The sequence below is a fragment of the Myiozetetes cayanensis genome, unplaced genomic scaffold, assembly GCF_022539395.1.
Source record: "Myiozetetes cayanensis isolate MyiCay16 unplaced genomic scaffold, myiCay2020 scf5-8, whole genome shotgun sequence".
In the NCBI taxonomy this organism is placed as follows: domain Eukaryota; kingdom Metazoa; phylum Chordata; class Aves; order Passeriformes; family Tyrannidae; genus Myiozetetes; species Myiozetetes cayanensis.
Window position 1 is genome coordinate 39,645,727 of NW_026087742.1, and position 27,432 is coordinate 39,673,158.

At 35.7% G+C, this 27,432-nt stretch overlaps 1 protein-coding gene across 1 annotated transcript in view; it reads left to right on the plus strand.

Moving 5' to 3' along the window:
• Window positions 1-26,732, plus strand: part of CEP126 (centrosomal protein 126) — a 35,531-nt gene extending 8,799 nt beyond the window's left edge. Inside the window, exons 3-11 of the mRNA XM_050333941.1 lie at window positions 237-382; window positions 1,796-1,895; window positions 5,411-5,606; window positions 14,058-16,185; window positions 20,094-20,218; window positions 20,511-20,598; window positions 21,002-21,211; window positions 23,541-23,604; window positions 26,557-26,732. Of these exons, the coding sequence (XP_050189898.1) occupies window positions 237-382; window positions 1,796-1,895; window positions 5,411-5,606; window positions 14,058-16,185; window positions 20,094-20,218; window positions 20,511-20,598; window positions 21,002-21,211; window positions 23,541-23,604; window position 26,557 (3,058 nt within the window). The 3' untranslated portion in view covers window positions 26,558-26,732. The remainder of the gene's footprint in view (window positions 1-236; window positions 383-1,795; window positions 1,896-5,410; window positions 5,607-14,057; window positions 16,186-20,093; window positions 20,219-20,510; window positions 20,599-21,001; window positions 21,212-23,540; window positions 23,605-26,556) is intronic.
• The last annotated feature ends 700 nt before the right edge of the window (window positions 26,733-27,432 follow it).

Below are 27,432 nucleotides of genomic sequence, written 5' to 3' on the forward strand. Positions count from 1 at the left end.
AAAAGGAATCAAATCTTTGGCTGAGGCTAAAAAATAAAAATATGTTGTGACTTCTTCCCCACCCACTCTCACATTTACTATAGAAGTCCAGCTGTGCTGAAGGTAATATCATTTAATTTATGGACAAGCAAGCTTTTGTACTAAAGTGGAAAGTTGGTAAGCAAGTAAGTTACTAATATTTTGGTAAAAGTAATTTGAAAATGTAGGAAATATCTACTTCTTATTCTTACATACAGAGCCTTTGAGGAAAGACAGAAGCAAGAAGAAGAAAAAGAACAAAGATTTAGAGAAAGAGTTCTTCAGCAAAGGAAAATTAAACTTCAGGAGGCAACTGAGAAGTTCCAGCGTGCTCATCTACCTTTTTCTCAGCACAAACAAATAGGTTTGGAAACTAAAATTTAATCATTATTCGCAATACAGGTGTTTTTCTATTCACAGAATCATAGAATTCTTACGGGTGGAAGGGACTTCTGGAGATCATTATTACTCCAACCATTCCTATTATTCTATCAGTATAATATAATTGAGGCAAACGGAACAATTAACTTTACTCAAATTCATTGAATTCATAAAAGCAAAACAACTGACAAGAAGCTCAGATCTGATACATATGGCAGTTGAGTAGAGGGAATTAAAAACACAGTTCTGTTTTTTTTCCTAAAAACTGTTACTGTGAGATATTGCACTATATTCCGGTCACAGTAAGTACATCACCTCCTTGGGGTATTGTGGCTTCCTGGGTTTTCTCCATGTTTTTGACTGCAATGTGCTTATTGCTTATAGTACTGTGCTTTCACAGCTGGATGAGAGGTGTTACAAACAGTTACTAGGGTAGAGGAATGGTCCCCTCTTTGAACTGCTAAAAATGACATGTTCAAGAATGTGCACTTTGTTTATCAATAAGTAAAAGCAGTCCTAGCATATATTAATGTGTTACATAACCTTTTTTTTTCTGAATTAGTACATTTTCTAAGCTGTTCTCTCGTTGCTGGGAAGTAATGATCACTGCAGCTCAGTTCCTGCTTTCTTGGAATCAGTGCAGATTGGCAGAAGCTTGTAACAGCATTGGCCAAGTCTGATTTTCAGTCCACTTTCCAGTGTTCAAACTCTTCAGATATGGTCTATTACTTAGGTATGCTTTAGCAGATTTACTCTCTCAACTGCAGTTGTGCCAACTGTGAGGTAATGTCTCTTACTTCAAGATCAAATGTCAGATTAAAATAACAAAATAGAAAAGTACTGGTTTAGGGCTTCTTCGTAGCCCTACTGACAGTCCAGACTGTGTAGCAATAGAATGAATCATAATTTTTTTCCTTGGTTTTCTTTTATAGCAAAAAGTTACTCTCTACCCTACTTTTACTTACTTGAAAGAGGCAGTAACTTGTGCCTGTCTGGACTCCTTCTTTCTCCACTGATTGGATTATTAAATTACAATTTGGCCTCTGTAAAATATCTGCAAGCCATAACTTTGTCTTAGTGCATGAGCAGAATAATCATGATGTAAAAATAAAGTTAGATTTTTTAACCTCCTACTTTTTTCAACAATGCAGTTTGAAAACAAATAGCAAAACTGTTGAATACAAGTGTAACTCTAAACACTTAAATAGACTGGCATTTTGTTTCAGAGGAACTCAAGGTTCTCTAGCATGTCTAGTAATGCTATATCACTCTGTTTATTGTAACTATGGATTTAGGCTTCCAAACTTCAGAAACTTAACCAAACCATTTATGGTAAAATATTCCAATTTTAAAAATATTTTTTTCCATTGTGTTTTTTTAACTCCAATCCCTGTAGTCCAGACAAAAGCATCTTCTCAGTTAGAAGAAGCTCTTGAACAACTTAAAGGATCAGTTTTAACATCAGGATTGTGCTTGGCAAGCATAAATAAAATCAGGTAAGCATTCCTGTTTACTCTGATGATCAAAGGAAGTAAATTGCTTAGTGTATTCAATAAACAGGAGAAAATTACTCTTTAAGAAATTGCAGGACATTTCTCTCATAGCAAAGAAAGCATTTCTGTGAACTTTTCCAATGAAACATTATGCACCTTCCTTGAGTTGTTTGTGTCCACTTGGTAAGACAGCAGAGGAGGTGACACACACCTTTTCCCTTCAGCAGAACTCTGGGAATAGTCAGGACTAAGCCAATCTCCATTCAGTTATAGCCTGACTCAGATTTCCGTGGTTATCAAACCATTTGCCCTACTGTGATTTATAAAGTACTCTGTCTAGATGATTTCTTATTCTCATCCAGATGTTTTTCCTTTTGACGTTCAAGGATATTTTAGTTTATATATTCATGCAAGGATCTTCTTTCCAGCTGTCATTCCTTTATATTTCTCATTCTCTATATGTATTGAGTATCCTGTAATTTTATTTTATATCACGTACAATTTGATTTGCATACCTTTCACTCTGCCCAAGCACTCTTTCAAAGATACCTTGACTTATAGCAGAATGTTTCTTCATACATAGTTTGTCTAACTGCTGTATTTCATACTCCTTTCTGATTATTCCCTTCCTAATCTCTTACCTCTTTAACATTTCAGTTCAAGGGGTTATTTTTGTTATTGCTGCTTTTGTTGTTACTATTATTATAATTATTTTCTGCATTATATAAATTGTGCAGATGTTCAGAATAGACAAATTCTGTCTACAAGGGGTCTCCCTAATTTTGAGCTTCAGTGTGTTCTTCATTGTGACATTAATATTGAGCTTGTTTACATACCTGCTGCTGATTAATACCTTTACAGGTGATAAACTGGTCGATTGAGAAAATATTTCATAACTACAGCTAAACACCCATGCTATTTGCCAGCCAACATTCATAGGAAGATTTCAGCCATAAAAACAAAGAAACAAGCAAGAAATCTACCTGTTAAACTTAAGTTTAATTTATGGCAAAAAAATGTAGATGTTTCTGAACCTTGTCTCAGGGTTCTTTATGGTTTGCCTTATTTCACTCATAGGCTACATTAAAGACAGCAGCTCAGTGCCTCTTCCCACAGCCTTTATAATTTTTCTTTATTTTTAATCTTTTTTCAAATTGTTCCTTGTGCTTTGCTTTTGTCTCTCAGGGCCTCTTCAAACCACTTACCATTTTTTACAGCGCTGTCACTCCATTTTTATTTGTATAATTTTAAATATTCACTATCCTGTAATAATGATAGTTGTTCCTTTCCCAATTTTCAGTTTTATAATGAAAATTTTATTTCATTTTTATATGTTTTCCTAAGGAAATTACATGTTCATATTCTTTTACACCTTGTGTTTCCTTAGTAACCAAATTTGAGAGAGAGCTAAGAATCTCAAAGTTAATTATATTTTTATAAGTTTGAAATTAGTAATTGCTCAAAGCAAAAAATTTAAAATAAGTGACCCTAGAATGAAAAAAGCTTAGAAGTTGAGTCTAAGGACCTTAGGAAGGTTCTCAAAGGTGAAGGTTCTTCAAAGCTCACCAGTTCTGAGTTTTAAAGCTTTAAACATTTCTTGTAATCCCTTTAATTGGAAATTTTGGGACAGCTAATAAATAACTCAGATGAAGTAGTAGATACCTTTCTGTGTTTCTCCTTGCAATTCTATAAACACTTAAGCCAAAAATCTCCTCAAAAACAGAGTATATAGAATTCATTGACAGTCACCTTTTAAAGTTAGAAATGAACACTCTATTAAGCATTCAAGATAAATATGTCTGTAGACCCAGTTGGATATCAGTGAATTTTAAAAGGTTATAAAATTCCTAATGTCTGTGTTTAAAAAGGTGTAAAGAAATAAATTGAGCAATGGAGACATATTAACCCCTCTTAAAGAAAAGCAAAACCAGATTTTTGGGGGCCAGGTGTCTAACAAGAAAGTTTTGGGATAGGGATGATATCTGCCATACAAAAAATTACAGCGTGCAGTTTTCTGAGTTCTGTAAATAAATGCGAGAAGTTGCTATCCTGTCTGGTAAATCTTGTTGAATCTCTGCTTTTAGGTAAAAGCCATACCCATTTTACAAGTAACTTCACTGAAAGTTTATACTGATAGACTGTTTTAAGGATCTGTTCTACTTCTACCACCATTTGTCATCATTGAGGAGTACAACAAAGACAGTCATAGAGTCATAGAACTGGTTTGGTTGGAAAAGACCTTTAAGATCATCCAATCTATTTGTTAACTCAGCACTGCCAAGTCCATAATTAAATACTTGATCCTAAACCATCAAGACATAACCTTGACTTTCTAATCAATTGCAAGGATTATGGCTCTATTAAACATAGGTGAGAACATAAAGCATGGATCTGGTGAGAGATAGCTGTCTGTGCCACTTTGGATATGCCAGACTAAGGGCATTTAAGGCCCTTGAACCATATTGGAGCCAAAAGACAGGATCAGTGTCCTTCACTAAACTGTTCCACCTAGACAGTCTAGCATAGCTGGCAACCCAGTAATAGTTATACTTCCAGAATACTAAAGCTTGATCTACCCACAAGCTGTGGGTTTGGCATCTGGGTTATTTTTGATTTTTTTTTTCATGCCTTCTTTTCTTATTGCTTAAAGCTACTTGTTTCTTGGTTTTGTCATCCTTGATATCAACCCAGTTCTTGCTTCTTGTTTTCCAAAGCTTGGTTCTTATTCCTAGTGATCTTACCCAGCTTCATTCCAGTTCTATCTGTTTTTTGTTCTTGAACATACCTTGTAACACACTCCCTGCCTTCCTGGTCACTAATTGCACTTTGCTTTGCATGCTTCTTTCATTCCTGGTTGTCAACCAGTTCCATGGCTTTTGCTAATACTCATGTTGTAGAGACCTGTGGTTTCCTCTGCCTTAACTTGGGCCCACCCTGGTCACAGAAGCCAGCTACACTAGCTACTCCAAAGGTGGGTTTTTTCAGGCATCAAATACGTATTCTTTAACATAGCACAATACTGACATTACACATCATCAGTAGATCTGGGGTCTCTACATACTACAAAGCTTTCCTATCTTTGAAGTAAAGGAACACCTGACAGCATGCTCTATATAAGCCAACTTTATGAGAAAAACAAAGCCCATTTTCCTTGGTTTTTTATTTTCCTTGGTTTTTTTTTCTTTTTTTTTTAAAACAACCCTCTGTGTTCCATTTCTCCAAATTACCAAACTGTTGGCTGACATTTTCCGTATTAATTCAGCCTGAGGCAGTCACCCAACAACCCAATCAGAAAAGTCTGACTATTTATAAATAACAGAAGAGAGGTTTTAAAATGGAAAATGTTGGACACTTTTAGATAGTACTGACAGCACCACCTGTAGTTGCATGCAGCATGGCTGTCCTTCCCTTGGCAGGCATTTATTGGTGGTACAAACCTTTGGAAAGGGACATATTTAAAAGTGTACCGTTGACACATAAAAATAAGATAAAGTAATAAGTTGCTTGTCTGCATCAAGCACCACAGATGATACATCCTCATCAGCATCTAGAAATGATTCTTTGCATCAGAAGCAGAATTCAGCAATGTTTGGCTGTGATAAAACAATACGAGAGAGCAGTAGAACAAACATGGATAGTCACCAACTTCTCTTCCAGAAAAATCTGAAAGAAATGCAACAGCTTCTTGAAAAACAGCATCTGAACAACATGGAGGTAGGATATTTTCATGTGATTCATTACATGATGCTTTTTAAGAGTGACAGAAAGTTTCTTGAGTGTGACAATAGATTATTTATAGTAAAATTACACGTCTTTTGCAGTAAGAAGTCAGAGATTTTTCAAAATATTTGTAAGAATATTTTCACAAATTCTTCAAAGATATATGTCATGTTGTCTTCTTTTTCTTTGAATCTAAGATTTGTGTGTCGGACTTCATGGCTCTGAAGTTGTCTATCACAGGAGTCTTGCCCTACCTCCAGATTTAAATTGGTGGTTTTCAGTGCACACTAAAGTGTCTGCTTTTCTATTGCTATAGCTCAGCTACTGCTATAGCAGTATAGTGATAGTAGGTCAAATGTTGGGGAATTATTTTCTTGATTTTTTCCCAATGCATGGTGATTTGTTAGAGATTGGCTTCCAGACTCTTGAGGCCCTTTTTTTTGTCATCTTTGGAATAGCTGCAGGTGTTCCAGCAACAAGCTTTCTACCTAAACTGATTTTTGGACCCCAAATCGGTTTCATAACTCACCTTAGAAACAGTGAAAATCAAGAAGAACTGAGCTCCAAAGTGACTTCTTATTACTGCACTTTTAAGTGCAGTGTTATATTGGGTCTGTCAGTGTAGTCTTTGATTTTCGAAATACTGTCTTCAAAATTACATTTTATGGAAAGGAGCAGACATAGTTTGGGGCTGTTTCTTTTATTTCTGTAATATCTTACTGGTATCCAGAGGCATGGTATCTGAAATGACCTGGACTCTGTGAAACACCACCCCTCTATACTTGTGATGGCTAGAGGCATGAGATCATTGGTGGCCCTAAAGTAAGAACTTTTCTTTTAAATACATGTGTATAGATGACTTTTGAAAGACTTATAGAGTTTGAATATGCTTTGATATGGATGTTTTCAGGAACATTCATCTCTACCTTTGAATCTACTTTGTTCTGATGGTTATTTATGAAAATCTTGAGCAGCTGATGGCTAACAAAGAAAATCTCACTGAACAGGAGTGAGATTCGAAAAGATTGAGAAGACAGAAAGTATAGTTTGTACTCGCAATGACTAATGTTCTTTCTTATTTCCAAACATAAAAGAAGGAAGAGCAAATGATAATTTATAGAAAAATAGATCATAAAACTGAATTCTAGATAACCACTTTAAAACAAAATACAAAGAGGTCTAAGCTTTTTTTTTTTTTTTTAATTAATATCACATTGGTATAGTGCTTTCAAATCCCTCCCTAAATGATGATGCTGAATTTGGCAGTAGTTCCATTAGGATATCTTAGAATTAGAAAACAAAATGCATTCTCTTTGAGATTAAAAGATTCTTTATCTCTCTGAGATAAAAAGATTCTTCTTAATATATTGTAAGACATGTATATTGTAGTGTATTTTGTCAAACACAGTTATCACTTTCCAATGGAATACTAGGAAAAAACTGCCATGAGTCATGCATAATTTTTTACTTGCAGTTTTTTCTAAATGTTTTCAGCAACTTTGGACATTGTATATAAACTTGTGTTTACAAATTAATGTATTTTTGAAAACACCTTGGTCCTGTTGAAAATTTTGTGCTTTTTTCCAGAATGTATTTTTCTGCTGCCACTAGGGGTTGCTCAACTTCTTTCCTCTAATAAATAGTTTCAAAATGTAAATATTTGTACTTAAGACATTTGGACTTCCTTTCTTGAAATTGCATGTTTTGGAGTCTGAGAAGATAAAAAATCAAGAAAGCTATTGTCCTTGTTCTATAGCCTGAGTTTTGGAAGTTTAATATTTGGATTGTGCTGGTGTGTGTGTGCATTGGGAATTCCTGTGTTGTGAAATAGTATTTATAATACTCTTACTAATAAGATCTATAATTTATAATGATTTGAAATACTCTTATGGAAATGAATAGACTTCATTAGTCTTGCTCCTACCTGTTGTCCAAAGTAATTTCAACAGTGCTTGCCTTTCTGAAAGTAATGTCAAAGTATTTCATTGTGCACATGCTTTGCAATCTAACCATCCACTGAGATCCTTTGACCTCTCTTTGTTTCTGTTTTTACAGGCCCAGCAGGATTATAAAGATTCCTAAAATTCTTTACTTTCCTACAGGGGAATAAAGTTCTATGTAAACCTTTACCAGTAGATTTGTTGTGTTCCCTGTTTTACATCCCTAAAAATTTGTAGAGATTCATCAGTAAGCCAAGGTTTTTAGTGACCTCTCTACCATTTTCAAAAAATTATTTTTCTTAAAATATTGAGAGCAGTAGATTTTGGTTTGTGCAACAGTTGTATCTGAGCCAGTACATCAAATTATTATTTGTTTTATGTTCATGAGTATGTTCCATTTTGAAGAATTTAATATTGTTAACTTCATTCACAAGAAAAGGATTTGTTGCACAGTCCTTTCCTGGTTTGCTTGCATGCATAAATAAAATCTTTAAGGTGGAGCTGGTAGCATAGTCTTTGGCTAAAGCTGCAGGCATTCACCAAAAGACATTAGTCCCAAGTGCTTATAATTTTTCTAAATTATTAACCGATTACGTCCAAATTTTTTATTTCTGGTGCCTGCCTTGAACTGAATAATTTAGAAAATTCCCATTAAAATGGCTCAACTGTGACTAGTAATAGTATTATTCAGGTATCTTTTGTCTTTTTCTTTTGGCCACCTCTTTAATTTGGTGGCCATACGACATTGTTTGGGTCAGTACAACATTTCTAGGCTTCTCCAGAAGAATACATCATGTTGGAATCAAACTGATTGGCATAACATTTTACCTCTTTTGTTTCACTTTTTAAACAAAATACTTGGAAGTAAAGAGCCAATTCACTGACAAAATAGGTAAAGATTATCACATGGAGATCATATTTTCCTCTTCCGTCCTTTATATGCCCATAATTAGGTTACTCGGGTGATATCTGTGAAATCTAAATTTAAATCCCTTTCTGCTTGATTTGAAGCAGGATTTTTAGCTTGGCTCTCCTTTTCTTCCAAGCATATTGTCCAACCAGTGAAGTATTCAGTATCAGTCTTTCTGTGGATTCCATTCCCCTTGGAAGACAATACTTCAATATTTATTGAGATAGGGATGGAACATACAACTTGGAGCCCAAACCATGAACTCGGAAGGTTATTCTTATAGTATCTCTAATACAAGAAAAAGTTTTATGTTATTGTACTGTGTGTGTTTATGTGTGTGACACATAAAATCATATAAGTCTCTGAGAAATAATGAAAAGTGTTTTCTAAGTGATGTTCTGCTGAGTGGAAGCAGCATAGGTGTGAACGTGGCCTTCTTTGCCTGAGTCTACCTGTATGATGTCAGCTGTTTGTGTTGCTATGCTTTTGAGGTTGGACAGTGTCTATGAAATGGAGATGTTTCAGGTAACTGATGGAAAAACTGTAGTATGAGTGGAATGAGTTAAACAAAGGTTCCTTCTGCAAGGAATGTCATATCAGCCTAATTCTTCAGAGGCAGAGACAAGACCAGCGTGGAAAAAAGGAGGGCCTGTGTACAGAGTCTCTCCCAGGTATCAGGAACTTGTAGAATGCTCAGGGCCGGTTAGTGAGAAAACAGACTCTGAAGGGGAGGTTTGCAACAAAATGGCATTGAAACAGAAGTCAGACTAGATTTTGTAGAGACCAGTCAACAACTTGAAATAGGTTTCTACAGTCACTTTAAACCTAGAAATGTTGACCACTTTTTACTTATAAATGTGAGTGTTAACGTTCTTTATTTTGATCACTTGAATTTTGTGACAGACTTAAGTGATTTCCCTCATTATTTTCCTTTTGGCAAGTTCAGAGGGGTTCAGTTTTCATTGGCTTTCAACCAATAGTGCGATATACAGCTATCTTCCACATTATTTTGCTAATCCAAAAATCACATGTGCTATAAAAACAATTTGAAATGTATCTCCAGACTAAATTATTTTACCCATTTATTTTACTTTTAGATTGTCCTGTGTGGAGTCAGGCTTTAGACTCAGTGATATGTGTGTGTCCCTTGCAACTCAGAGTATTCTATGATTCTAAAAGTGTTTCTGAGTCTGACCTTTAGGAGCTCCTTATATAAATCCACCTTCTGCCTTGGCTGCTGCTGTGCAGTGCAGAAGATAGAGCGGGAAAATGTTAAAAACTATTCCATCTTTACAGTCTATTTACATTGCTAAAAGAAAAAATCATGTTTTGTCATAGACTACAAAAATGTATATAAGTGTTTTAGCAAATTAGAGAGTTCTGATAGAGTAGTCCCTCAGTTGACTTAGAGATTATTTTAAAAGTTATATTCACACATTGTGTGATTCTCTCAGGAAGTGTGTACTAGTCATATAATATTAATTTATTCTTTCTTACTGATGCTACAGCTCCAGTTCATTCAAATCTGTTAACTTAATCATTAAAATTATATTAGTTAAGCACTTAAGAACTTCTACAATTAATATTTCATATGCATGCCAAATTTTTTTCCATGACTCTTTGCCTCATGATTTTCAGTTATGCAGTCCCATAATACTTTTACATGACAAATTTGTGGGGTAGATGGTGCCTGCTCACCAGGTGCATAAATTTCTTAGTGGGTTAGAAGCAAAAAAAGGGACTAATGCATTATGGTGCACAATGCCTCAACATTTAATGTTTTACAAATTTTCATAGTGTTTAAACCTAGCATTATGAGTTCCACTCGTGGAGATGAATGACCAGGTTAGTCTGTGAGGGCTAGACACCTGGGACAGGGTACCTGAGAAACAGCACTCTGAGTACTGAGGTGCTAAAACAACAGAGAGACAAGTTTAGCTGAAAACATGTTTCCTGCACAACTATGTACATTTATGTCGGGACTTAATGAAAACTGGAAGTCAGACTGGCACCCTGGCATTCAGTGTTCAGATCACTTTTCTTTTAAACTTCTCTACCAGTATGGCTTACTGAATTGCCCAAGTGCCCATGAAATTAGAAACATTAGTTCTTTTTATCCCAAGAGGTTTGAACCTACATTTCTAGTATCCTGTGATGATTTTTCAAACAAGTGAATCAGGTCCTTTTAAATACTCGTAGAATCACAGATTTCTAGTTTCTGTATTCTAGGTAGCTTGAGGGGAGATCAGGCACTAGGAGTTAGAAAAGACAGTGTTAGTAGTAAGATTTTCTCTGGTAACACCTCCATAGCTTCTTTGGTGGGTCTGGCACAATAGAATGTATCTCTTGTGTAATGTAACTATTAGAATCCTTCTTCAGTGGAATTTGCGCTCTTGAGTCTTCCCAAATCTTCTGAGAACGTAGTGCCAAACTCAAATGGAAAAGAGATTATTAATTTTAATGGCCTTTCCTATTCCACAGTTGGTAAATTCAAAACTAGTGAAGGTGTTTAGCTACTTCACTGGCTTTGAGAGGTAGTTTTGTATCTGTATGTCAGCTGGTGTCTCTTACTTCAGAATCAGTTAGGTGTATAACAGTATATATCATATATAGGTGTCAGGTGTATAACATTATATATATGTATGTATATATGTATAACAAGGAAAGAATATCTGTAAAAATAAACTGGTTGAAATTATCAAAATAGTAAGTAGTGTGAGAGGTGAGGGCTTTCAGAGTAGGTAGCATTTTTTCCAGCATTTATCTTCAGAAGAGTGTTCCCATTCACCTCCTGGAATTATGAACAGTCAAAACGTCTTTTGCAGAACATGTCAAATATGCATATAGCAGCTCTTTGGTGTAATAGTGTTCTGACAGAGTCCTTTGGCAGAAAATTCACTTGTCAGGTTCACTTAAAATTTCACTTGTTGCAATGTTTCATTGGCCTTATGAAAGATTTATTAGGCTCATGTTTTCTCTTTGTTTTAGTGCTTTACTAGAATGAAATTTCTTGACACAGCTGTTGTACGCCTTAAGACATACAAGTGACCTCTTTAACTCCTCGGAAGTGTTCCCTTTCCTAGAATACCACATATATGGACAGAGGGGGGTTAGATTTCAAACACTAGAACAGAAGATAATGCAGGCCACAGGCAATTCAATACATTGTACTTTTATAAAAGAAATGCAAATACAGAAAATAACAAAACAGTACACTCTATGAACATTTTGTTTCCTTGTCATCCTATAGTATTCTCACAGATTAAATCAAATTAAATCATTGGGATTTCCAGGTTTATTTCCCTGCACTTATCGATCACTAAAAAGGATAATTGTTGAATGCGTTTTTTTTTACTGCACAAGTAGTTCTAGTTACACATTTTTACAAGGAAACATGGCATTCACTTGCATTACATGATAGGTTAAAATGGGAAATGAAATATGTGAATATTTTAATGAGAATGTTAAGCGTCTTTAATGTGTGAAAGGATGAAATTGTATGCTGCAACAGAATAAATGTAAAAAAAAATTAACTAAATTTGCATAAACTATGTAAAAGTGAGTATGTGTTTAAATGAGGACTCTATTCTTTAGTTCCTAACATTTCTGGATGTTACCTCAACTGAGATTTTGTGGTTTTTTACAGGGACAGTAAAATTATATATATATAATGCAAGATCATGTCTTTTGTGCTCTGGAGCACAACTAGGTAGAATTTTTCTTAATCTTAATTTTTAGAAGTGCAAATTTTCTTGCATCCTCCAGATTTATCAGTTTAAGCTGACCTGCTATCAGAAAAAGTGCTTTTTAAATCAATCCTTACAAAATTTTTCTGCTGTCTAACTTTGTCATTTTAGAAACACATATTTTGCCATATAGTTGCGATTTCCAAATTAGACAAGAAGTAAGCCTAACATCTCTAATTTCTTTTTACTGTTTTTTTTCTTTCCGCTTGAAAATTTCAAAGCTAGTTCTTAAATTTGGCCTGATACAGAAAATGCTGAGTATATGCCTTTTCCTTGTTTGGTGAAGTTCAAGCAGAGGTTAACAATATAATTTAGCCAAACATAAAAGTTAATAAATAACTAACAAAGTGTTATTTCTTTTTTTTCTATTAGAAAGGCACTGGTTTATATAGCGTTAGTTTGAAAGTTTTCCCTAAAGGGATCTTTCCCTACACTTAGTTCTTTGTTCTTCTATTTAATTTCTTTATCTCAGATCATAACTATGATGGAAGACTGCACCAACCTCTGAACATATAGTGAAAGATAAGATTTAATTCAACCATAAAAATCTTTCAGGACTTATTAAGCTTTTTAGTCTGCAATTTAATATATTTGTACAACTATAAAATATGCAATACTAAGGTATAACAATTTTATTAGAATAAAAATGTTTACGACAAAAATATATTATTATTATTCACTAAAGAATTTTATGTATTCTTTGCTGAGTTTTCAAAATATTAATTTTATGTTATTGCCAGGGGATATATAATCACTTACCTAGGTTAACAGATTTTGCTACTTGAAACATTTTCCATTTAAAGTCACTAATAAAAAAAATAAAATTTTCATTGCATAAGTTGCATATCTAATTCAACTTCTCTTAGTTTTTCACACCAGTTTTTTCCAACGTAAGTTTAAAAATCACTTTGCTTCTGAGTTGGTGACAGTGAGTGTATGAGATTGTGAAAATAATTGACATGTTTGTTGTCCTTTATGCTTATGGGTATTTTGAAGTCTTGTTCTTAAAGAAGTATATTTTGTGAATGATGTCAGCATCTCAGTGCTTGGATAGAGAAGTAATAGTGAAGAAAATGCTTGTACAGTGCATACATAAAATTGTCCCACTGATGTTTCAGATGGTGCCAGGTTCTCGTATTCATCACTCCATTAAAATCTGATGAGAAGGTTGGGCGAGTTCATGGGACTCCCTTACACTCTTAGACCTGATCTGTCCTCTTAGATCAGATGATATTTTCTTCTTTCTGAAAGACATCAACAGGGAATTTCACCGGGGGAGTTGGTAGCTGTTAGTCGCTGTGGTTATGATAGCTAAGAGATTTTTTTTGTGTGGCATGACAAGGCTTAACTCCTCATCATTTGTGGCCCTTTATATGAAAAGAAACTTATTCAGTCTAATATGATGGAAAAGTTCCAGTTTGGGGCAGATCCATTATCAAATCTTCATTTTCATGGATTCTCTTTCAATTTGGAAAATTCACTTAGAACTCTTACAGAGTATGGAAGCCATCCTGTATCATAGGGAAATCCAGAAACAGTACTGTTGTTTAGATAAATCTAGTTCCTTTTTTGATATTGCAGAATTCATATCTAACTGGGGATTAAATTTGTTGAACCATGCAGCTCTCTCTTCTGAATTTCTCCCCAAATTACATTATTTTCTTTTGCAACTTAACACAGGTAAATTTTGACTTGATGGAAACACTCATGGTGATATGAACCCAAGTCATAAAAACGCCAGGCTTAATATTGTTTGTATTTTAGTCTAAGCTCTCATTAATGAAAAATAGTATCAGCAAAACCACATTTCTGATAAATCTAACAGCCTGGTTCTATGCCTGTATTTCAGAATTTTTATCAAGAACTCAAAGAAAAAGATGATTCAGAAAGCCTGACAAGCCTTGACAGTCTTGAGGCTGGAGGACAAAGTGGAGATTACACAACACCAAGTGAATCGTCTTTGACTGCACAGTGTGACTATGCCCTGTATGATCCAGAAAAATCCCAGACTAGGAATAATTGCTTACTTCATATAGATCAAAGTACTTCTAAAAATGCGCATCTAAATAATTGCCTGAGAAATGCAGATTCACAACACTACCACAACATACCTATTCATGATCTTTTAGCTAAATATCATGTTCTAACTCTTGCTGAACACATGAACACTTCAGAAGAGGAATCATCTGCTTCTCAGAGATCTGGAAAAAAACTTGAGGAGTTCTTGACCTCTGATAACCAAAAGAGCTCTGTAATTAATACATTTAGTTTTCTGCAAAGTATAAAAGACAGAAGCAAGCCATCTTCTGGAACGGCTAGCACATTAGCCACTTGTCATCCTGTTTTCAGTCGTAGCAAAGCCTGGGACAGTCCTGATTCTATTCCAGGAGAAAGAGTTCAGGATCTGATGCAAGATCAGGGTTTTAAAATGACCCCACAGAAGAGAACTGTATCTGTGCAAGCATCCAGACAACCTATTGCAACATCTATAATCTTATTTCCTAATCGGGGATGTTCCACTGGCATTCCCAGCACAGCTGATACGTTACCAAAGGACAAAAATATCAGTACAAAGTTTTTTAAAAATACCTCAGGAAAAATGACTGAAACAAAAGAAGAAAATATGAAATGTATTAATGATACTATTCCAGTAACATCTTTATTTCAGGACATACCAAATGCCTCAGTTCGGTTGGAAGTTAAGCAACAGAATAACAAAGAGGAAGGAGAGGGAAATATAATTGAAACTATGTCACTGGGGTCAGATACAGAGTTCAATTCTGGAATTCCTGCACAGGACAAAACCCTGAAAAGTAACATTCTTGAAAGAAAAAGAGCAAAGTTACTCACAAGTATCCTAAAGAAGGATGCTAAATATGAATCCAGTCCTTTCAAAACTGTGGTTATGAACCATGGGATCAGTTTCGGAACTCGATCCATGCCATCTATCAGAGACAGTTTAGAACTGGCAAAAATAAAAAAGAAAAGTGCAGAAAGTGAAAAATACAATAGGAAGCTAAGATGGTGTGATCAAATTGACCAGATAATAACAGAAAATAATGAAAAATTCTATGAAAGAAGCACCAGTGAAGTATCTTCTTCAAAGCTGCAATATGTTCAAACAGCAAATAATGCTCCTAAGAATAATTTAAGTATTGTTGCTCAACCTTCAAACCCCATGTTCATAAAAAAGCATCAGGAAAATTCTTATATATCAAAACCAAATGTTAATACTGAAGAATCAAATAAAGAATGCACATCTCAGAATATATTTATGTCTGCTGAATCCTTTTCTGCTAAAAAAGCTTGGATGGTGTCAAAAGATGAAGCAAGTAAACCCTCAGTATATATCAATAATTCTAAAATTAATGAAGGTAATCAACTCAAAAATAAGGCAAAAATAACTGGAAGAGAAACATCTATAAGAGCCCAGTCAAGTTTTATGCCCAAGAGAAGAGGCATTATACTCCAGCTGCAGTCAACCACTGGAGCCAACGAAGCTCAAAAAGCTCCAGGGAAATTGCTAACACCTCACCCGCCTTCCACACCTCTGCCGGGAAACAGAAGTGCCAAAAACACCTCCAGCCCTGGGTGTCAGTCACTGCCGCCTTCAAGCCTCCAAGCTACCACTACTGGCAGGAATGATTTAAATGACAGGCATGTTGTGCTAGCAAATTGGGGTTTAAATAGGAACGGTAGAGAAAACAGTGAGAATATTGCTTATTGTTCTGGTTTGGCCGCTGTGATCTCTCCACCCGACTGCAGCACGGCCAAATACGAACCTTGGGCAAAAAATACTTGTTCTGTAAGTGGTGTTCAGGCAAGCGCCTGTCAAGATCATTCAGTAACCTGCACTGAGAGAAGACCTGTTAATGCAGAAAATGGATTACATCTCCATCATATTCCAGCAGCTGGAAAAACAAGTACCTCCTGGCATGGAGCACATTCTGCCCGAGCTGCAAAGGAGTCTGCTACTGGTAAGAGTCATGTTTCTGGGTCTGGAGTGGGGGGATGTTCAGACAAAAGTCTTCTTCAATTACATCATGAATTTGTTTTCAGTTAAAACATCCAACCTTTCATCCATCCACGCAGTACAACCAGTTTTAACAAGCTTTCACCATTTGTCATTGTCATTTCTATTCTAGTGGTGCCCAAAGGCCTTTCAAACATTGATCCCCATTTTTAATAGCTCTCTACAATATTAAATGAAAAGGAAGTATTTTCCCTGAGATTATATTCTTGACTAATGAGCAGATGTGACAGGTGGTCTAAATAATGATATAGGAGGAAGTGAATAAGTTTATACAAGCAAGTTTTACAAGGTAACTGAGTCATAGCTTGTCAACAGACACTGCCACATGAGAGTGAAAGAAGTGTAGATCTACTGTGTTTTTAAAATGTTGACACTGAAAATGCCTAAAATTATTAAGACTTAGTCACAGTAATATAATTAAACCTTAAAAAAAAATAAATTAAAGGTAAGTTAAAATTAAAGAGCTTCTGCCAAGCAAACTTTGCTCTGCTGCAAAGTATGTCTGATTTATAAAGAATTTTAAGGAATTTCATAAACAATCCTACATTTTATTAGAAATTAACCTTGATGAAGAGATTGGTTGGTAAGATAGAGCAAAGATGCATAAGAAATTTTTGGGAGAATAAACTTCAATCTCCCGTTTTTTACATTTCAAATTACATTTCATGCTTTTTGACTTGCCTTGTTTCTCCTGTGCAGCCTATTATCTGTGTCCTGTGCCTTGGTCACTGATGACATCCTTGTGCTTACAATTTCTATATAGTTTGCTGTTTTGTTTCCTATTGAGGGCTGCAGCTGGAGTTCCTGCAACTGTAGACCCTGCTCCAGGTACAAGCAGCATTTCAAACTTTCTCATGTACCAGAATCACCCCAAGGATTGGCCATGCAACTCAAAAATACTTTCCAGCAGAATAATTAATTCCCATAACTTAAAACCCATTTTCTAATTTTATTTCTAAACATTTCTAATTTTATCCACAGTAATATATAGCTTTAACTGTGGAGTGATTCAAAACAACTCTGTTGTGTAAGGCAGGCAGGTGAATATTCTTGGCCTAAAGTAGGGGTGGGAAATGAAAAATGCTATCTGCTTGTCTATTCCAGTTCAAAGTCAAACAGCTGAATTTAAGATCTGGGTGAGTTAACCTATTTGATTTTACATTGGAAATGAATGAAGACTTGCATTACCACGCCTCGCCTCCAGCAGAGATTCTTGCCTTTTGATGTCCTTATCTGCACATCAGATCAATCAATCAGGAAATGTACTGGGTCAAAGTTGTGTGCACTACTAACACTGTCTTCACTGCAGGTTTAAATGCTACATTCCCGGTGTCACATACCTCCAGCTCTTTCAGAGGAAGAGCTGAGTAATAAAATTTGGGTGGGTTGCCCTCTCTTAGTATCTGCTTAGATTCTGTGTTTTGAAAGTCTCCTTTATTTTGAATACTCTAGATAACTCTTACTGACTTGCTGTTATTTTTTCAATTGCCTACCAATTCACGCAGACACCATAGTCTTTGTCCTGAAGTGCTTGTTGTGGGATTGAATTCCTCATTGCTCTTGAGTAAAATACCTGCAGAGTTCTATGAGGTTTGTGAAGACACTGTAGAAAATGTGATTTGTTGCAATGCTTGGCCAAATGTACCTAAAGTGTAAGTGAGAACAAGATGAATGAATGAGTGTGTCATCTATGAGGATCTTAATTTAGTTTGGCTTCCATACTTCAAGTTGTATATCTTCTGATGACACTTATTATGTTATGGCTGGATATTAGAATTATTTTAAGACCTTTCTTGTTTAGTCAATAAAAGGCTTTAAAAATGTGTTTGACCTTTAGCCTGTCACAAATATGGGACTAATTACATGCTTATAGTTAATCAGCTGTAGACTGCTTAGTATCTTGTTCACTTAAAGATACTATTGCTTATTATAATTTTGTCTTACATGTCTCAAAGGAATCTTTTCCTTGGCATATATCTAGCATGTCTTGCAAACTAATTAAGTATTGATGCATATGCATAGAGCAAGTTTGAATTTTATTTTTTTTCTGAGAAAATCCTGTGACAACTAGTATAACCAGGGGTGTCTTGTTTTCTTTTCATTTTTCTGGTTTTGGTTTTGTTTTTTTCTACCATATTCAATATAACATTTCCTTTTTTTTTCAGGTGCTATTTAGCACCATGCATCATGTTACAATAACTTTCACATAACTAAATGGCAACCTTTTAAATCTAATGTGTCCCATGTTACTATTGATGGCAGCAGCCAGATGACTAGTTTCAAATATGCTTTAAGGATCAATTAATATTTTTCTTTTTCTGTGAATGGTAAGAATTCTGCTTTGTTAAATGTCACTATAATAACCACGAAAGAAATAAAATTTTATTAGAATCAGTAAAAGGTCTCTTGGTCAAATCATGAACTGTACATTAAACTGTGCATGTAAATATTTATTATGTAAAGAAAGAGGTAATTTATCTTCCCAAGTATAAATCAAGTAACTGCATTTACAAGTCTAGTAACTGTGTTTACAAATGAGAATATAATATCTCATTGTGTATGTAGATTCCTGAGTTGCCCATGAAAATACTAATTTGCATCTCCATTTTGTATGCATAAACATTTAATTAAGAACATGATTTTAATTTTGAAACTTGATGCTTTAATTTTGAAAATGTATTGCTATGCCAGACAAAACTGAGACAGATTTGAGGTACAGTGTCTAGATTAGACCTCTCTGATGAGGGAAAATGCTATACAACAGTACTGTCATTAAAATTAGTACACAGATGTATGAATTAGTAAGATTAACTACAAAATCCCAAGCTATAGAAATAAGATTTGAAACCATGGCTTTTAAACCTTACAACACTTGTGAGGCCCCACCTGAAGCACTTAGTTCTGGACTCCTCAGTACAAGAGACATGGACATGCTGGAGAGAATCTAGTGACTGGCTGTGAAAATGGTAAAGGAACTTCCTGGAGAAGAGAAGGTCATGGGGAATCTTATCAATGTCTATAAATACCTGGAAGGAGACTGCAAAGGGGACAATGCCGGGCTCTCTTCAGCGGTGCCCACTGATAGTAGCAGAGGCAAAGGGCCCAAACTGAAACACAGCAGTTTCCTTCTGAATATCAAGAAACGTTTGGTTTTTTCCTTTGTGACTGAGCACTGGCACAAATTGCCCAGAGACTTTATTGAGTCTCCATCCTTGAAGATACTCAAAAGCTGTCTGAACATGGTCCTGGACAAGGAGCTTTGTGTAGCCCTGTTTGAGTGGAGGTGCTGGAGACAACCTCCAAAGGTCTCTTCCCACCTCTACCATTCTTTGATTCTGTGAATCAAATAAACTGCGTGAACTACTACATATTTTCTGCAAACTGCTATGTCATCTTAACAAAAGTTGAATCCGTTAAGATGTACATTACAGCAACTTGTCAACAGGCATTTACTGTTTTGGGCAGTTAGGCTTCAAGATTATTCTTTAAATACAATTTTTCTAAAACATTACTTTTTGGCACATTATTTGGTATTTTTTGTATCATAGCTCACCTTTCATTCTCCTTTTTACTTGGGAAGACCACCTTGTATCTTTGTACCGACCATTTTTATTATCTGGCATTCAAAGTGGGGCTTCGCTTAACCTGTTTATGTCCACATACAATCCACACCTGTATCTCCTAGTCCTCTATGCTAACATGAGGTAAAAAATGTCTTACAAGGGCCTGAGATCAGATGTAAACATCTGAATGTGGGCAGAGATATTTACTCACCATTATTAGTTTTGCTACTACTGTCTTTATCATGTTTTTACACATTTTTGGTTTATTTTTGTCTGCATGTCGTTTAAGGTTTTGCTCCTGTTACAAGACAAAATCAAGTTCTTGGCAACTATGAAAATAAACACAGAGCTGTTTCAGGACACAGAAGACAAAATGTAGCATTTAAAAGATGGGAGCCTATTCATCATGCACAGGTTAATATAAAATACTATAAAAATAAAAAGCTTATTTATCTTCAAAATGGAAAGAGTTCTAGAAATATCAAAGATTTGTTCAGTCTCATGCAATTTTGAATCAATATGCTTAGTCAGCTTGCTGTCACTGCTAACAAGAATAAAACGAACCAGAATACCTCACTGAGTTAGTATACACTAATACTTTTGCACTTCTAAACATTTGGTAATATGAAATAATAAATAAAACATGTTCAGAAGGTAGTAGTTACCTTAAATTATACTAAAAATATTCTTATAATATTTTTTATAGAATTCATTATGTACTGTCCAGCTGAGTCCTGTTCCATCTGCATTTGATCCAGTACAAAAGATGAAAAACATCTATAAATCTGAGGAAGGTATAGTAACACAACTCATTTCAATTCTTGGTTGTGCATAAAGTAGAATGTGTAACATGACTTGTGCCTTTTGACATCAGTGATTCTAAGCAGAAAAAAAAAATTTTGATTCCATGTCTGTTTGTAGCTGTACGTGTCATACAAAACTGTATGATATGGACAGGTATTGCTTGCTACCATTTCGTATTTCCAAACTCATTAAGACTTGCTCTGGTGCCAATTATAAGATGAATTAGTGCTCTTAATTACTTTATTTTCTAATGTATCATGTTTCTTGATTTTGCCAATTGATCTTTCAATGTCAGTTTTATGTGTTTCACAGACATACAGTCATGAAAACAAGCAATTTACTTAAATGTAATGAGCTCTTCTCATTTGAAATTCCCCCCTGTAATCTCTTCAGTTTCAGAAAGCACTGTTCAGTTTCTAATGGCAGAAAAACTAGCAAATACACCCATTGCAGAGGGTGAAATCCTGGCAGCTATGGACAGTGTGCAGCCAGCCAGCCAGCCCTCACTGCTTAACAGGGCTCCGTGTCCAGGCATGAGTGCACTTTCAGTGGAAGAACAGAGGATTTTCCAGTCTCTTAATTGTCTCAATCAAAGGCTACAAAGTAAGTTGGATAATAAATATGATGATACATCAAGTGATTAAATAACTTGTATTTTGTCACCATAGATTTATTTGGATTAAACCCAGGAATCCTGTGATAGAAATTATTATTATTATTATCATCATCATCATCATCAACTGAATTTAGCAAACAGTATATCAAAATCATTAAACCCTTCTTGAAGTCAATGAGATTAATTTAAAATAATGGTGACCTTTTCTTGGCCAAAAATATGATTCAAAATATGACACCTTCAATCCAGCTGTAGATGTTGTTTGCAACAGATGTTTGTCAAAAATGTTCTTTCAAGATGCATCTTATCCATCTTGATTTTTTTGCAATTATTTTTGCAAATAATTGCCTTTTATATATCATACATTTTTTGTAAATATATCTCTTTATAATGAATGGCATTTTATTTTCTTCTAGTATTTTAGAATGTTCCTCTTCTCCATCAATTCTTAAAGGTCACAAATACTAAGCTAGGACATGGCTGCAGACAAATCTGAATGTTTAAGTGAATATCACTTGTGCAACCATTTTAAAAATGTCAAACTTACTTAAGTGTTCTCTAACTTGTTCTTTCTCTAAGCCAGGCTAATTTCGTGCCTACTTTATACTGGCACTTTTTATATGAAATTCCAATCGCAGCTTCCATGTTGCTGAAGAATGTGGGGAAACGTCTGTACCTGTTCTCGATAATTTTTTCCCCAGTGATTAATTAGCTAAAATTTTGCTTAGTCGTCTTACAATAACTAACACGGTTGTTGAACAAACTTACTTCTTGCATCTCTTCCTTTATCTAATGATTTGGATTTGCTTTGACCTATGCACTCATACATGTCTTCCATAAGAGCTCTCATTAGTTGGCATAGTTCTGGTATTTTGTGTGCTCCATCTTGTATTTGAAATCAGTGGGGAACTTGTGACTTAGTCTACATGGTCTCTTCACTTGACTTTTCATATGATTGAAATAACTTCTGCTTGCCTTTTGTGCTGTTTGTGGAATTGCCAACTCTCTTGAATTTTATGTTTTCCTTGGACTTTTTTCATGCAAGATTTTACATGCCAGTTATTTGAGTTTATACGAGTTCCTTGAAGTCCATTGATTTCATTTTACTAGTCCACTACTTTTCCTTCTGGACTGCACCATTTCATGATCAGGTTACTCAAGTATACCCCCTCATTTCCTGGAATCAAACTAAACCAGGGCTTATTAAGCTTCTGCACACTATCCATACATTTCTACATCACATGGTGGATTGCATGACTTTGAGGAAAAAGGCTTCAGTTTCCTATAAACTGCACAGCAGAATAATAGATCTTTGCAACTGTTTAGGAATTTTCTGCAGCTGTAGCTTACAATTCCTGCTCCATCAAACAGTGGTTCAGAATTTCATTATTTCATAACTTGTGGTTATTGCTTCCAGGCAAATGGAAATGAAGAATTCCATTCTTTACCAGAGAGATGTTTTAGTACGATGTGCTCAGGTTAGGAAAGTAGATATGAAAAGAGACATACATGAATATAGAATCTAAATGGCTGTATGAGTAACAGAGAAATTACAAAGAAATATAGGGAAAGGTAAATTCAGCAAAAGAACTGGGAGCAAGAATGCTGAAGTTTGCAAAGTGTGAAAAGGAAAACTATAAGAAAAGTATGTAAGGAATATGAAAGAAACAAAGAGTCATGGGATTTAACAGATTGCAAATGAAGTAACTGTGAAAATTAATGTAATACATACACAAATGTATGTACCTGGGAAACTTAATTAGCTTGCATAATTTTTTAGGGATTAAAATTGGCAATAGGAAGCTGGGAAATTTTACAGGTAGACTTACATGTAAGTAGGTACCTGTCCATAAGCAAATTGTTGTATGTACTTACATGTCATAAAAGTACATTGCTTTTTTAAACTGTGACCTTTCTGCACACCTTTTTTTGGCTTTATTTTCACATGTTAAAAAATTAACTGAAACTGTGCACTTTTATAGTAGTCTTTTTAATGAATAACAGTTTGTCACTAACCAGTCTATGCCTGGAATATTTGTTGCTGGCTTAGAGTTGCTGGCATTCTTTTCTCTAGCTTTAGATTTCTTTATTGACACTCAATCTTTTGTTCATATAATGTCTAGATACAGATTTTAAAAAATAGAGATGTGGCCTATATTTCAGCAGCAGTTGATAGGGGAAATAAACCCAGTGCTGTTAAACTACATTTTCACAATCTTCAAAAAGTTCTGTGTTGAATGTTTGACTGTGAATCTTATTTTTATTAAAGTATTTGGTTTACATAATATTTATTATATACTTTCATGCTTTTTTTAGATGTTCAAGAAGCCATTACCAAAAACCCATTTGCTTCACATGTTTTGCAGATAAGCACTCCTTAGTAAGTATTTAATTTAAATGTGTTCAGTTTTAATACCTACAAAGGGAAGCTATGGCTTATGTTGTAAAAATAGAATTGAAATACTGACATCAGTCTGTTCATCTGGCTTGCCATATTTTCAGATTTCTATTTATGCAAAACAATGGCCCCAAAAACATGACCTTTATAGTACTGTAAACAGGCTTTAACAGACTGCCTCATCCACTGGTTTCGTTTTCATTTTGGGATCTGAAGACACTTGCCAAGTCCAGGAAGTTCTGAGAACTTTTAAGGAACAGTAATTTACTAGGGTCTATTTGAAGTATATATAACTCATAAAAAAATTTTTGTTTCTTATTAACATAGAGAGGAAAGGGGTAATTATGCATGGCAGTGCATAAAATAATTGTTAATGCAATGAATTCTTACTTTGACCTGAAGATATACCATTTTCTATAAGTGACAGGTATTACCTTTCTTCAATAGGTGTTTGTATTTTATTTCATATATTCTAGACCTTGTCAGTTTGAAACAAATATGATACCTGGAATGCAAAGAAATGAATAGGCAGATGAGAGTCTGAAGTATAATATTTACATTTCAAATGTAAATGCATCAAATTATAGACGCATGACCATATACTTAGAATCATAGAACTGTTTAGGTTGAAAAATATCTCTAAGATCATCAAGTCCAGCCTTGAGCCCATCACTGCCCAGTCCATCCCTAAACCCACAGTGCCACATCTACACTACGCCAGGGGTCGTGACTCCTCCACTTCTCTGGACAGCCTGTTCCAATGCTTGACAATAGTTTTCATGAAGATAATCTTCCTAATATCCATTGTAAACCTCCCTGACACCATTTGAGGCTGTTTCCTCTTGTCCTGTCACTTGTTAGCTGTGAGGAGAGACTGACCCCCACCTGGCTACAACCTCCTTTCAGGTGGTTGTAGAGAGCAATAAGGTCCCCCCTAAGCCTCCTTTACTCCAGGCTAAACAACTGCACTCCCTCAGCCACTTCTCATAGGATTTACGTTCCAGACCCTTCATCAGCTCCATTGCCCTTCTTTGGACATGCTCCAGCACCTCAATGTCTTTCTTATCATGAGGTGCCTAAAACTGAACACAGGATTCAAGGCTTGGCCTTACCAGTGCCAAGTACAGGGGGACAATCAGTACCCTAGTCCTGCTGGCTGCACTATTGCTGATAAAGGCCGGGATGCCATTGGCCTTCTTGGCCACCTGGGCACACTGCTGGCTCATGTTCAGCTGCTGTTGGCCAGCACCCCCAGGTTCTTTTTGGCTGGACAGCTTTCCAGCCACTCTGCCCCCAGCCTGTAGCAGTGCCTGGGGTTATTGCGAGCCAGGTGCACCCAGCGCTTGGCCTTGTTGGACCTCGTACAAATGGTCTTGACCCATCAATACAGCCTGTCCAGATCCCTCAGCAGAGCCTTTCTGCCCTCCAGCAGATCAACTCCTGCCCAACTTGGTGCCAGCTGCAAAGTGTCTGAGGGTGCTCTTGATCCCCTTATCCAGGTATCAGTAAAGATATTAAACAGAACTGGCCCCGGCACTGAGCCCTGGGGAACCCCACTGGTGACCAGCCACCAGCTGGATGTAACACCCATCACCATGACTCTCTGGGCCCAGCCATCCAGATAGTTTTCTACCCAGTGAAGAGTGCATCCATCCACACCATGAGCAGCCAGCTTCTCCGGGAGAATGCTGTGGGAAACTGTGCCAAAGGCTTTACTTAAGTCCAGGTAGACAATATCCAGAGCCTTTCCTGCATCCACTAAATGGGTCACATGGACATAGAAAAAGATCAGGTCAGTGGAACAGGACTTGCCTTTCCTACACCCATGCTGGCTGGGCCTGATCCCCTAGTCCTGTACATACTGTTACAAAAAATGTTAGAGAAAATATTATTTTTCATAAGGCTTTTGCAACCTAGTGAATTTGAGACTGAAACGCCCCAGGAATTGTCCCAGCTCATAAATTCAAAGTGGCTGCCTGGTTGTGAAGTGGGACTGTGAAAAGACCACAGGGTACATCATTACCTCTCTTTTTGTGAATTTCAGTAATAGGTGTGACTTAGAATCTCAGCTGCCTTTCTTCTGCCTCCTGTCTTATAAATTTAGTGTTTTATGGCTAAACATCTTTTAAATTATTCATTTTTCATCAGGGTTACCTTTGTTGGATCTAATTGTGTTTTACTAACACATTTTTGAGCTTGCTCTCTGGTCCTTTCTTCATAGTCTGTCCTACGTTAAAACAAAACAAAACAAAAAAACTAAAACAAAACCCAAACAAACAAACAAACAAAAACCAGGAAACAAATCTGTTCCTTTAAGCAATGTGTTTTTCCTTGGCTGGCTGGTCTGTGACAAAGCTTTCTTCCACTAATTCTTCATCTACAAAATTTTTGTTTCACAAATAAGATATAAACACTACGTATTACTCAGGCTGTTTGGTCTCTGAAATTGTAAGTGCTCTGATGGACATTTAAGACCTTTCTTTCCCTAAAAATATATACTTAAATATTTAAATAGGTGTCCAACTGCAGATAAACATTCAGATCTCAGCCACTGGGCTAGAATTCTTCTTGAAGATAAGAGTGAACTGTCATACAAGTAGCCATCTTCAGAAAAAATACAGATGAATGGGATTTCATCAACTATGATAGGAGAAACACTGGGATTTTAAATTTTTACTTTACTGAGAGAACACCCCTCTTCAGCTCTCCTAGTTTCAGAGCACTCTATTAAAGTATGGCTATTCACTCAGTGGTTTCTGTGAAGGACATTGTATTCTGCAATACCAACCTCTAAATGCAGATGATGGTACACAATTGTTTATATAATAGAAAACATATCACATGACAACATCAAATGATATTTCTTGAATGTAATACATAATCACATTTCTGTTCAAATACATGTATATCTCATTATTCTCCATTTTATTATAGAGTATTCAGCAATGCATGTCCTCCTTTGGTGAGCCCTACAATGGCCTCAGAGCAGTGCCAGAGTGCCTCAGCAATCCATTGCAAATGTACAGAAGACACTGACATTATCTGCTACAGGATCTTGCAGCTTTGTGTTCTTTATATGCAGTGTCTATACTGTTTGACACTACAAAATTAGCAACAGAATAAAGATGAAAGCAAAACTCAAATAATGAATTTAAATTGACTGGTAAGCATTTTTAGGATAATTAACTTTGTTTTATTCTGCTTTTTATTGTCAAATTAAAATTCAAAAACCTGCCTGAGTTGTTACGCCAGTTCTAGATTAAAGGCCCTTTGTTAGTTAACCAGCATGATACCTAAATCTGTGAAGTTAGTTAATTGCAAAGAAGTGGTGACTTTTTAACTTCCTCTGTTTGCTCTTCCTCTGCTCTTTCAGTACAGAGTAGATAAACATTCACAGAGTCATAGAATCACAGAATCACTTAGGTTGGAAAAAACCTCTAAGATCATTGAGTCCAACCTGACAACCACCATGTTTACCACTAAACCAAGTCCCCAAGTGCCATATCCACACTTTTTTTTGGAAAAAAGTTCTAGGCTGCTGATTAGCTGTAAGAAGCAATAAAAGCAATTTACTAAATCTCTGGATTTATAACTCCCTCTTAGATGCCTGATTTTCTGCTCATATAAGTATACAGTAAGAATTGGGTAGGGTAGGGTAGGGTAGGGCGGGGTTTGTCTGGGGAATTAAGTCCCATACTTCCAGAGATGTGGTGGAAGTGTGTGACTTCCACCCCACACAGTGTCATTGCTAGCCGTTGAAACAAAGAGTATGGAAACTTAGGAGAGCTTTATTTAAGGAGTGCCGTAACA